The sequence below is a fragment of the Sycon ciliatum genome, chromosome 9, assembly GCF_964019385.1.
Source record: "Sycon ciliatum chromosome 9, ocSycCili1.1, whole genome shotgun sequence".
Lineage (NCBI taxonomy): Eukaryota > Metazoa > Porifera > Calcarea > Leucosolenida > Sycettidae > Sycon > Sycon ciliatum.
Window position 1 is genome coordinate 22,821,194 of NC_088651.1, and position 13,759 is coordinate 22,834,952.

The 13,759-nt window shown below is 48.8% G+C and overlaps 1 protein-coding gene across 2 annotated transcripts in view; it reads left to right on the forward strand.

The window, feature by feature from the left end:
* Positions 1-1,569: 1,569 nt before the first annotated feature.
* LOC135825357 (uncharacterized) overlaps positions 1,570-13,759 on the forward strand; it is a 28,292-nt gene continuing 16,102 nt past the window's right edge. The window contains exons 1-6 of one of the 2 annotated variants that reach the window (XM_065338092.1): positions 1,570-3,065; positions 7,819-7,918; positions 8,252-8,397; positions 9,027-9,213; positions 9,829-9,984; positions 10,645-10,823. In XM_065338092.1, the coding sequence (XP_065194164.1) occupies positions 2,799-3,065; positions 7,819-7,918; positions 8,252-8,397; positions 9,027-9,213; positions 9,829-9,984; positions 10,645-10,823 (1,035 nt within the window). In that variant the 5' untranslated portion in view covers positions 1,570-2,798. Of the gene's footprint in view, positions 3,066-6,368; positions 6,747-7,818; positions 7,919-8,251; positions 8,398-9,026; positions 9,214-9,828; positions 9,985-10,644; positions 10,824-13,759 lie in introns of those variants that run through there. The other variant, XM_065338093.1, reaches the window with a different exon arrangement.

The window sequence follows — 13,759 nt, forward strand, 5'->3', positions numbered from 1 at the left end:
GACTTAGTAGTCAAAACGGGTTTATTCAGACTTAGTAGTCAGAACGGGTTTATTCAGACTTAGTAGTCAAAACGGGTTTATTCAGACTTAGTAGTCAAAACGGGTTTATTCAGACTTAGTAGTCAAAACGGGTTTATTCAGACTTAGTAGTCAAAACGGGTTTATTCAGACTTAGTAGTCAAAACGGGTTTATTCAGACGTATTAGTCCTATCGAACAGTGACTCAGGCTGCCAGTTTCACTGACAGTCTGTACGAGCCAGCTCTGCGGCTGCACTGCAATGGCTGTATTATGACTCCAACACTGCCCTGTAATGGCTATAATGTACCTGTAGTATTATGACTTCTGTGCTGCTGTAGTTGGCTAGCGCAGGGCGGCGGCCGGTCGTTGCGGCGCACAGCGGTAGATACAGCACCGTTAGGTGTCAATTCCCTCTGACATCGCCGCCGATACGAGTCAGGGCTAGACGTCGCGCGCTGAACAGCCCACAGTTAGCGAGGCGAGCCCTGCACAGTGCAAACAGAATGGGCATGTGCAAGTAACTCAATACTCAGTAATGGAGGACGTTGCCCATTTCCCAAGTTCGCACCGTAAAAGGACAGCTAGTGAACAAACAGGTACGCATGCGTGCTGCTGCCCACACCCGAAGCGTGATCGCACAAACACGACTTGGTCCTAGCCGCAGGGTCATGACGTCACCAGGCGATGAGGTTGACATGTTGGGTGCGGAGCAAGCTTGAAACATTAACGGTAGATTCTCGCGCTCTCATGCGCCTATTGCCCACTGGCAAAGTCAACATTCCCAGCAGATCAGCGGCATACTATACATTAAATGCACAAAAGCTAAAGATTGAAGTGCTAATACTACTAGTACTAGTCACGGGCGGACTAGGAGCGATAACGAGCAGCGTGTTGTGCAGCCCGTATGCCTACAATGCTTTAGCTCGTTAGGCGGAACATGGCAACTGGTTAAGCGCGTCACGAACAGTGCTACAGAATGGCGTGTGTCCACGTGACTGTGCGAGAGAAGTAATCCCAATGCTAGCTGAGGTTCTATAGGCTATACCGGGCAGGAAGTAGTCCGTTTGCCAAGCGGCCACCAACGTGATAAACCTGGATAGCTTTTTCTCCCCAGCACGGAATGACAACGGGGAAACTTGTACTACTTCGATGTGCTACCAGCGCAGCCCGAAACGACATTGGTCAGTCAGACATTGAGGGAAAAGCAGCCGAAACCTAGTCTAGTATCGATGCTAGTGTGGCTACGTATGCGCATGCATATCTCCTCGGTCTGATCTCATGGTCTACTTGTACTTGGCGGGTTGTACACATGGTGGCCTGTGACAATCTCGCACTGCGTGGTCACCGCCCGTCTGCCTATCGTGAAGACTGCGTGCATGATGAATATCAGATAACTGAACCCACAACTGAAAGGACTTTCGTGTATCTCAGCCACAGCATCAGCGTGTGTGAATGCGCCCGCGTTCTGCGTGTACGGGGACGTTCTGCATCAGACTCACCACGTATCGTCACTGGCGCTTGACGTGCGTTCGTCTGCGAGTAGGGTCCTCAATCCCCTACAGCGCATCATCATCATCATTCGTAGATCTGCCGTGTGTGTGTTCTGTAAGCGGTGGAACTGGAAGTTGTTGAGCGCTGAGGTAGGTCTGGCTACGTCTGAAGTAGTTGTAAGAGTGAGAATGGAACGGGAGTAATCTTGTACAGCGTTCAAGAAGTTCCCAAGCGGTTTGGAACAAGAGCGGAGGGTTCGGATCCGTCGCTTCCTTACTACCCCTGTTCAGATGCGGATAGTGTTTGCGCACGAGCTTGTTGATGCATAAAGTGCTGGACGTCGGGACTGTGAACGGCTACCTGTATTGTCAAGACGGGCAGTGAGGATAGCGGCTCAGCAGTGGGCTTGGCAGCTGTTCTACGACTAGCACTGAATTGCCCCGCTGTATTCTTCTGGGGAGACGTCTCTGACCTGAAAACCTCTGTCATGTCCCAGGATCGGCTGCAAGTAGTCCAGGATACATGACCTGGATCCCTCACGACGGCCGTGTGGCGCGGAGTAGTGGATCAGCACCCATTCTGCTGTAATCGCTGGGTTCAATGCAGTGGCTCATGCTGCTTAGCCTACCACCTGATGGTCTCTTTCTGAGCTGATCCTGTTCATGTCACCATTCATGTACCTACATCTCGTTGTGGAATCTCCTGACCTCTCTGCTCTCTGTGTGTGCACATGCACTGGATCCAGGAAGGATCTAAATATTAGGAGTTCGAAGGTTAGGTTCTGTTCGTTTTGCCTATACGCGCCAACTTGGTTATCCTTGAGTAACTCGGTGGTGGTGGTGTCACTTGGCACAGGCTGCAAGTACGGACTGAAGGGTGGTATCCCGTGTTCGCTGCTAACCCAAGTGCCTTGAGTCGGTGTTAGTGTTCCCCTGAGTGAAGACATTGGTGACTTCCCGCGGACTTCCACCCATCGGTCGGCACTCTCACCTTCGCGGGGACACGCGAAATCAGTGTGCGCGCCTGTCTGCGATTTCCACGACGCTCCGTTATCAGCTCGGCAAGCACGTGAAAACTGTATCAGTGGTCGCGCGTGTTTTGGAGACACGCATTGAGCGCGCCGCGGAACTTCGCTTGGTTGCCACGAAGAGAATGAGCAGGAAGGCCCTTAGCACTAGCGAAGTGAGATGAGAATACAGGTACTGTGACTGTTCCAGGACATCCGCAAGGGGAACTCGACCATTAGCAAGGCAGACCACAGGGGGATTGACACGCACACACAATACCATGGTTCTCTCCCCAGGAAGCGGCGGTCCGTTCTGTCAGCGACTGCAGCAGTTCTCCTCGCTGATCCTGTTGATGGGCTACTGCTGCTATCTTTGTGCTGTGCCGTGTGAGGGTGTCACTACTGGTGATGCTGGTGGTGATACGGGCAGTGGTGGTGACTGCTATAGTTTGGAGAAGGCATCATTTGAAGCCGTGGAATGGACAGCTTGGACAAAGGCAGGTCTGGAGATTGGTCGGAGTCAGTGCTACGCCAAGTGTATTAATCAGGTAAGCCTGCCTTATCAGCTGCCGTGGAAATTCACTCTATGCACATGTAGATTCTCACAGTTATGAATGGGACGATTTTAAACACACGCACACACATACACACACACACGCACACACACACGCACACGCACAAACACACACACGCACATACCGGGGAGTCGTATCACTCCCACAGACCCAGGCACCACCACCATCAGTCTATGCATGTACGGAAAATCAATTGTAGTCAAGTTGCTGTCTGATGATCGGTTTATAAAACCGTGAAACTCAGAGCTACAACCGAAACGCTTTTGATTCTTTCAAGTGTGTGTATGCCTGCTGCTAGCATAATTAAAAATGTTCATGTCCATAATTATTATGCATGCACGGGCAAGAGGTTATTCTTAGTAATACATGTAGTTAGTATAGGTGAAAACGGCGCGTCTTCTGAATGGTCGGCGTAGACAATGATAACCAGTTTTGCACAATTGAATTACAGTAGAATACATATTAGACGACTTGATTGTGCTCGATCTGCATGGCATGACTGATAGGGGGATTCCCTGCATCCGCAGCACACCTGTCATCGTGTGAGACAGCACGTGACGTGCAACAGAATACATGTAGCGCAAAGCTGCCGAAAGGACGGAATGTACAATCATGTATTACCTAAAACAGGATAATTATTCACTTGTTGAGGGAGTGGGGAAGGGAAAAGTTTGAAGAACATTCTTTGACTGTCACTACCAGGGCTCGAACAGGATAAGCATGGAGAATCAAATTGAAAGCTCCACCGCAGTATAGGACCATATCATCCACTTTTGCAAAACATGGAGGTTTGACTCCGCGTCGCCTGAGAGCTGTTTTGACAATCGCTTTCTTCGCGTTTAAATCTACATGTATGATACGACAAATGGCATCCTCTTTGAGCCTACAGTGTACTTTAGAAGTTCCTTCCTACGAGTATATGTAGTGGATTAGCAGTGGAAGGGTTTTCGGATACTATGCCACTCTTCGCCAATACCAAAGCTGCTGGGCTCAAGTCGCGTTAGACCAGCTTAGCTAAACCTTTCCCGGTCTACATGTTTGTGAAGTTCTGACCACTGCACAATGCGCAAGTGTCGGGTCAATCAGTGATCTAGAGAGAGAGAGAGCTAGAGAGAGAGAGAGAGAGAGAGAGAGTGATCAGCTGATTATGTTGAGGCGTTTTCAAGTGGCTGCTTTCACGCCAGCGTCCGTGTGTGACCCTGTGACTGTGGTATGTACGTGTACATGTATGTGCATGGGCCTAGGACGTGTGCATGGGCCTAGGACGTGGTTATCAGTGGCGGTATGACTACACGTAATGATTATGTTATCCTTGTGTACGGGTAGATATCCGCCACTGAAATCACTTCTCCTGATTGTGTACACTCGCTTGTAGTACATGCACACTTGTTCATCCCGACCCGTGCGCCCCACGCAGTGCTGTACCCCGAGTTATCCACAGTAGACTAATAGTAATAGTACACACGCACACACACACACACACACACACACACACACACACACACACACACACACACACACACACACACACACACACACACACACACACACACACACACACACACACACTATTCGTGAGCACCTGTAAAATACTAGTAGCAATAGGCTGTTTGAATATGATGTAGCAACTCACACTAGTTGCAGTCGCAAGATTCAAAGTTTAAAAGTAATAATAATTAGTTCAGTTGCTCAGAGTCACAGTCAATATGTTCTGAAGAGCAGAGGATATCAACGGGTATCTCTACCCTACCCCTCATTATCACGTGAGAGGACGATGGGTGTGCGACGAGGTGAAGAGTGTAGCAGATGCTAGCTAATAATACTGCCGTTTGTCCTAACGCAAGTCGTCAACAGTCAAGACGCAACATCCATGCTACGCTGACACAGAGATCTTGTAGCAGTACTTCACCAGCATCTTGACATGTTGCCAGTTGTGCCGTTGTGAAAACGCCTTTCAACTCGAGCGTGGACCAACTGGCGACATGCAATATCCTGTTGAGAGTCAAATCGACACGGTATTTTCATCCCAGCAGTTGAACTTGAAGGCTTAGCTGTCACAGCCTGTGGATGCACGGTCGTGTTACTGTACCTGTTGTAGGAATGCTCTATTTTCAGAAATTTTAGGTGCTCATTGTGTTCGGTATGAGGGCAAAAGGCCAGGTTAGGTGAACAGAAATTTTAGGTACAGAGAAGCAGTTCCCTATTGCCAGTATTGGATTATGTGTGTAAGTGTTCGATCGGTGCATTGGAATTTTAGGCAGGCTGCTCTGCCGACCTTAAAGGCCTCGGCGTCTGCGCAGACAAAGCGTGCCATAATGCAGTAAAGCCATGAGGAGGGGAGGAGGAGGGAAAATGAATATTAGAGAGGAACGAGGACAATGGGTAGATGGTCGTGACTCGTGAGAGAAGCAGAGTGAAAGATAACATCACGTTGTGACAACCATGATGACATCACAACGGACTTTTACATGTTTCCGAAGTCGACAGCATGTTTCAAGGCGGGGGACACACGTTACGACCAACCTGTTGTTGTTGTTGGTGTTTTGTTTATTTGAATTCGCAATACCAAACGTGCAATAAGCCCAATTACATGGAAGCGAATAAAAGAATGCTATTAAAGAATGAGGCATTTTGGTGAATATTATTTCAAGTGGAAATACTGATCCCGGGAGGTACTACAAATAGGTACAATGAAAATCTGAAAAAGGCCATGGTACTGTCGTTTACCATGCTGCAAGCAGCTACATGGAGAAGGAAAAACAACAAGAAAGACGTTGTATCTCATGTACTGGACTACCTTCCTCCTCGTCCTCCGCTGAGCTCAGTCTGCTACCGTACGTACTACACTGTAGCTCTGTCTCTGACATTGAGCACTCTCTGCAGCTCGGGGATCGACGGATTTGTCAAGCTAGGCTTCCATAATTATTATACAAGTATTTCACAGTTATGATGTGCGTCGTTGGATATGTTGCTGCTTTCGCAATCCGCATGCTACTTCCAGACTTCCGTACCTACTTGTACCTACCTGCCCGGTCCCTAGATCATGTAGATCCTGCATGCTCTGCAACGAACTTCCACGTGTGGGCTGGAGAGTGGGAGTAAGCATGGTAAGTGACTCCAAAGTCCAAGCTGTAGTGCAGAGTCAGTGTAGTACAATCATGTAGTGTGATGTAGCTAGACTGGTGCAGAACGAGGTTTCCTTCTTGTCGAGTGGTTCAAGATCTGTCTATCTACATTCTGTAGATGCTAGATCTAGATCTTGATACTATGATAGGCGACATTGATTGCCTTCACAACAGCCCTGGACAGAATATCCAGTAGTGAGTCAGTTCTGTTTTCACATCTGGACCAGGAGAAGCTGGAACAGTGGAATACAAACGGTCTCGCAATTGCCGGTGCGAAGGCCGCGAACGCCAGCCTCACTCCTATACCTGGCCACGACTCGACTGCTGGTCTGCGTCAAAACAGTGTCAGAACTGAGACGTTTCACTGTCATGAGCTGAGAGTGAGAGCCGCTGGACTCACGTCCTGGATGTTCCGATCGCAAACTAATTGTTGACGGAGTGAGAGCTAAGATGCAGTCATGCGGAACTTCAGGAATCACATGGCTACAACACCGCTGAATCGCGGACGGTGCGGAGCCCTATGTCACTGGTGAGTGAATCACTGAAAGACGTGACGACTCGAGCCGCAATGCTCGATTGGCTTCTCACCCAACAAGATGCGAAAAAGCAACGCGCTGCATGCGAATTTACCAGGAAAGATTCGCCTCGAGCTGAAAATGTCAATACCACTGGTTTTACTAACGTGTTTAGCGGCTACTCACTAACGAATCAAGGTTAGGTGCAGTACTAATACCAATACTGCGAAGTACATGTTGTACGAAGATTGTATATTCATTTTCTTATTTTTAAAAAGGATTTTCCAAAGGCATCGCCTATCGGGGGGCCGGGGATCTCCTAACAGTGAAAATGATCATTGATTTATATACTGGTGAAGCGATTTGTGCAGGCAAATATGCTGTTTATAATGAGCGCGAAATTGTGTCCTGAATTCTGAAACAGAACGAACCTATAGCGGTAATCTTGGGTGGAAGGCAATTCAATAATTTGCCGATTTTATGTAAGAAAGGGGAAGATGAAAATTTCCCATGAGAGTTGAAAACAAGCTTGTTCGGTCTGCGTTCGCTACGAGAAATATTGATATCAAAAAGCATAAGATATGAGGTTGAAGGTGGATGTATTTGAAAAGAATTGTAATAGCGATGAGGGTACATCTGAAATGGAGGGATTCTAAGTCACACATACTATTTAAAGATGATGTGTAATACTGACTGTCTGAGCTTCCATTACTACTGGTTTTGTTCCGGCATATTATGAAACGGCCTGCGCAAAGACGAGCATTATCGTGAAGATCAGAATCTTCAAATTCGTTTAGTTTCCCTTGAAGCAGATGTTTTTTGTACCCACATCAACACGCGCAATGTTCCATTTTCCCACACTATTTATTTTTCTTTATTCCCACAATGGCCCATGGCCAATACGAAAGGAAGATAATTAGTGTAATATGATTCAAATCAGTCCACAATCACATAAAATATATCTACGAAATAAGGTTGCCAACAAATCGCGAAAGGGTGGGGGTACGATAGCGTACTGTGTGAGCTGCTGCAAAGGAGCATAATGAACGATAGAATGATAGAATGCATCATATCCTGTTTGCACAGGCTGGAGGTGGGTCGTCAGCAGAGTTGGAAGACGTTGATAACTGCTTCCTCCGGCAATGTCCCCAAATCAGCGCATCCACCACTGCTGTTCCCTACACGGGTGAGAGAAGATAATGTTTGTGCTCTCGTGTGTGCGTGTGTGTGTGTGTGTCCGCGTGCGCATGCGTGCGTGTGTGTGCATGTGGTGTATGTGTGGGGGAGGGATGTACATAACAATGTGTGTATATGTGCATATCTGCGTGCGCGAGTTCTTGCGTCCGCTGCGTGCGTGTGCGTGCGCATATGCGTGTGTATATGCACGCACGTGTGTGTGTATGTGCACGCACATGTGTGCGTGCATGCCTGGATGCATGTGTGTATGTGCAAATGCACACGCGCGCGCGCGCACATGCTCATAACTATGACCCTGTGCGTGTGTGTCTCATCTCTTCAGGCGTAACCGCGTCGCTCAATCTAGCCGTGTCGCTGTGCAGGAATGGAACCGTACTCTGGAGAAGACCACCATCAGTCAGTTCAAGCACTGACCTAGCATTCACTCTCGGCCTGCAAGCGACCGATGGCAGCTGGTCTGCATTCAAGGTATGAGTATACCAAGAGAACTTAACCCACACTCCTGCCCTTGTAGCAGTTGAGCACTCTCATGTGGGGTAGTGCCTTTGCTGTTTGCATTATGCATCGCTCACTGGATTGTCAGTTTGAGCACTCTGGCAGGGCACGTTCAGGCCTGGTTTAAATAGTACGGCTTTGGAGATTGTATTAATTTTTTCGTTGCTATCAGGTTCGGCCTTATTTTCTCTGTGCTGCGCTGATGAGTTCACACAATAACGAAACAGCATGCTGTTCGCAGATTGAGTAAACCACAATAGTGTGTAGCTTCTGTCTATGGGGCCTGCGATAGCACACACCAATATCAAACCCACCACAACCACCCATCCCCCCCCCCCCCCCCCCCCCCCCACACACACACACACCACCACCACCACCACCTCCATCACCACCATCACCACCACCACCACCATCTGCAAATCACAAAATAGTTCTTTGACCATCACCACCACCACCACCACCACCACCACCACCACCACCACCACCACCACCACTACCTCCTCAGCGAATCACAAAAAAAAGTATAAGAAAATACATTGTACACATCACTTTTTAACCTGTTGCCAACTCACCTGTCATTTCCTCTTCCCCAATGCTTGCAGACGGTTCAGTCTACACGGCCGTATGCAGTACTTGCCAGTGTGTTTGGAGATTTACTGCCTGATGCCACCGACCCTAGTCACAATGCTTGCTATCAACTGTTCCTGGCTGCAAGCAGTGTCAATCACGTCTTTGAGCCGCTGCTCTTCCGCGATAGCTTCTCCCTGCACTACCTACACTTGGGCAAAGGTATTTGAAAGTTGAACATCTGATGAACTGATTTAACTCCGATTTGAAATTCTCGAATACACGTCAAGAGGACACAGGTTTCAGAAGCGCATCCAATAGGACAAGCTGGATCGACAGACCATTGTTAATACTCCGTTTATTACTTGTAACAAAGCTTGTCATGGAAGAAATAATTATGTGGACATCAAAAAGGTGAACGTTAATAACGTTTTCACTGAGAATGGACCACTTGTTGTTGGGAGTGGTCTGATGCGCAAATGACACGCAGTGCTGTGTGAATGTCATCCTCAAAAACATTGGTGAGCCAATTAAATTATGGTGAAAAAGGAGTGCTGCAGCTAGGTGTTAGATCGCTGAATGTCTCAGTACTCCTTGTCAGTGTTGTGCCATTTTGTCGCACTCGCTAACTGTATAAGATCTGGTTACGCTGGTGGACAGTTAGCTATGCAGAGCTGGATCAGGCGTTACACACTCTGGGGGGGTTATGTACTCTTGATAGTAGGTGACAGGATCAGGGGGGCCAGGAAAGTGTAAATAGTTTTTTTTTAAATATAACTGGATGATACAACATCGTGCAAGGCGAATTTGCTTCTGTACTTCCTGACCATTGTGCAGCACCTGGTGAATACTCAGAGGCACAGCAGCAACAGCAACAAGAGCAGCAGCAGCAAGAACAGCAAAAGCAAGAGCAGAAGATGCCGCAGTCAACGTGCGGGGGAGACCTGGCACATCTCGGCACATTGTCCGCAGTCGACCGGTATCGGAACACGGGTTAGTCAGACCGTGTGTGTGTGTGTTTTTTTTTGTTTTTTCACGAAGATCACTTAAATGCCAAACATGAGATGCAGCTAGGGGAAGCACGCACAACCTGAATCATGGCAGTGGTGGTGAGGTTTAGGGAGCTCCGCCGACCTAGGGTCTCGACTTCATGTGTAATTGCATAAAGCAGAGTGGTGGCAGCTGAAATCCTACCCCTGATTTTCATGCTCAAGTGCAGCACCAATTCTAGTGGGGTCTCTATCTGGAAGTGTTACAAATGCTGGAGTTTTGCAATGTGAGTGCACCGAGCGGAGGTCAGCTTTCAGTGCCACCACTGTACATATGGAACAGTAGATAGAGTCTAACGATGTAAAATAAAACTTCAAAAGTAAACCTGGCTTAGCTCACACATCTGTGCTGTGGTGACCTTATACCAGAGCCACATCTGTGCTGTGGTGACCTTATACCAGAGCCTCATCTGTGCTGTGGTGACCAAGTACATGTTCATGTACCACTGGCAACCTCATAGTCACCATTTTGCCTATTTCGACTATAGTAGCACGTTTGACGGCCATTTGCTGGCGTGGTGAGCGGACTACGCTGATTATACACGAGCTAGGTTGTGTTCATACCGTATCTTATATTCGCATTTGCGTGTGCTTGTAAATGTAGGTGACAGCTTCAAGGTATCTCTCAGCTACTTCCTACTGGACCTGAGTAACTCAAGTCAGCTGAGTGCTGTCATAGAGGTGCGCGTACTCATGCTCCGCAGCGTCGACGTCTTCTGTGCGCACACCGGCATGATAGTGCAGAGTAACCATGGTAACCCGGTGTCGTGCCAAGTACCACACGTGAGTTACGCGTCTATTTTCATAATAGAGAGGTTAATTATTATTATTATTAAAAGCATGTCCGCGTAGGTGGCGGGGGTGCCACTTTCGCTTATGCCATTCAGGATTGATGTCTGAAGAGTAATACGATACAATGAAATGACAGAAGTGACGTCAACAAAAGCCGTTAGCAACAACACCAATATGACTAATGGAAAACTTCATCCAAAGTATAAAATAAAATAGAATATGCATACAACATGTCTGGTCAGTCCTGTTAGGTGGGGCGGGCTCCACGCCATGCCTGTCGGTCCGCTGCCATTGTGCGGACTGCGTCAACATCTAGCGGCTGGTGGAGGGTAAGTCCATGCCATGATAACAGTTCCGTCTGCAAGACCGTTACCAAAGTCGTCCGAGGTCGACCCCTCAAGCGTTCAGTGCCCTCGTCGTTGGCCAGGCGAAGATACATATCCACTGCCAACTGTGGAGGAGCAGTTGGGGCCAAACGAAAGATATGGCCAGCGAGACTGTAGCGCTGCCTTGTGATCATCTCGCTGATGGGGACAGCTCCGCAGCGCTTATACAGAGTGTCATTGCTAATTCGTTTAGGGTACCGCATGTCGATGATGCTCCTTAGCTGGGTCCTGTGGAACGAATCCATTCGCGCGAGCTCCGACATCGGTAGGCCCCAAGTGCCGCAGTTGTAGGTAAGGACTGGGATGACGTAGGCGTTGTAGAGCCTCAGCCGAAGACCTTCACTGATCTGGCGCCTCCGGGTCCAGATCTTGAGGAGTGAGTTGAAGGCGGCGGCGGCCAGTTGACGCCTCCGAGCAGCATCTTCGGCGTCACCCAGGAGGGAGCCTAGTTTGCGGACAGTACGCCACGTTTCTTGGTTCCTATCGGGAAATCGGGCGACGGTGGTATGCTCTGTCTTGGAGGGATTAACGTTCAGGTTCCATCTCGCAAGAACTGCTGGAGCTTGTTGTTCAACTTCACTGAGAAACGTCTCATCCCGGCTCACAAAATCAACATCGTCCGCGTATGCGATATCCAGCGGCAGGTCATTGTCCACAGCAGGGCGAGATGGCAGCTCCTGTCGTAGGTCCCGGAGAGCAGCCTCCAGGTAAATGGTGAAAAGCACTGGAGAGAGACTGTCCCCTTGAGGGACTCCGATATTTGTCTTGAAGGAGCTTTTCGATGCACCTTTCACACGAGGTTCAAGCCAGGTTTCAGTCAACAGTATACGGATCATTCGGAGCTCACTTTCTTGGAGGAAGGATTCAAGGATCCTCATCAGGACATCGCGGCGGACAGTGTCGAATGCTTTACTCATGTCAATTCCCAATATGTGGATGGACGTATTGAATCGCTGCGTCATACTACATAGCCATCTATGGCACCACACCACATCACTTGTGCTGCGGCCACGACGAAAAGCACTTTGGGATGTAGCAAGGTACTGATCAACCGCTGGCTGTATCCTCTTCAGCACAATCAGGGACAGCGTCTTTCTCAACGCCGAGAGCAGTACGATAGGGCGCGTACTAGTAAGCGGCCCTAGTGGTTTACCGGGCTTCTGCAGCAGTATTAGGGTTCCTCTGCCAACTTCGAGTGGGTCATGTGTCTCAATAGCTTGGTTCAAGATGTCGGAAGTCATCTCAGCGACAATGGGAGGACTGTACTTGAGTAACTCTCCGGAGAGATGGTCAGGGCCTGCCGCTCTCCCGTTATTCAGGCTTTGGAAGGCCCTCCTAACTTCGGACGATGTGATTTGATTGGGGAGAGGGCTGGGATCACCTAGGAATTGTGGAATGTCAGGGAGGGATTTATCATGGAATTGGCTTTCATAATGTTTGATGATGAACGCCTGCTGGTCTGCAGGGTTGATAACGACCCGCTGCTTCTCATCATGAATAATAGGCTGGCTGTACGGTTTTCGCTTCAGTAGCTGGACAGCACGGAACATCTTTGCCCCACTATCATGCAGTCGCTCCACTTCCTCTGCTTGACGATCCAAGGCTCTCTTGGCATCGTCAGATGCGATATCACGAATTTCATGCATTGTGCGATTTCTTTGATTTTTTAGTGACTGTCTTTTCTGGTCATCCCTGCACTCTCCAATCGCCAGGCGAAGATCTTTCTGCTTGCGTGACAGCAACTCAATTTCAGGGGAGAAGTCATGGCGGTGATGTTGTCTCTGCTGAGTGCCGGCCGAATCCAGTGCTGATTTGCTGAGGACTTCAGATAAGGATTCCCAGACTGCTTGGGTGCTGTTGGCTTCTGATGACACGCTGCACTGGACCTGGGTCTCCACAGTTCTCTTGTAGGATTCCCGAATTGCGACATCTGAAGCAAGCTTTCCAGTGTCAGGGCGGATGTTGCCGGCAGTGGTCTTGCGTTGGTGCATACCCAGAACACCATAGAATCTCGACATGTCCAGTCTCGCCACAACTAGGCAATGGTTGGAGAATACATATGTTCCCGCATACGACCTTGCGTCTGTTAGAAGGGGACTCTGGTTCTGACGGCAGCAGATGTAATCTATCATATTGTAAACAGGAACACCGGAATTGTCACGGCAAGGGCCTTGCCACGTTGTTTTATGTCTAGCGCTGTGCTGAAATGCTGTGTTGCCAGCGAACAGGTTGTGAGCTTCAAGGAAACTAGCAAAAACTCCACCACTCAAGTTTCGTTGACCGCGGCCATGGCGTCCAAGAAAGGACTCGCCACTTTTGCGTATCCCTAGCTTCGAGTTTAAGTCACCAGCTACGAACAATAATCCACTGGAAGCGTAGTCAGTCACGGCGTTCGCCAAACTGTCAAAGAACTCACTTTGTTCATCCGGGCTTGCCCGCAGCCGTTCTGTTGTTGGACCGTAGGCGTTGATGACTGTCAACGATGATTTTTTGCTATTGGGAAATTTGAATTGAATACCGGCCGCTCTGTCAGAAATACGC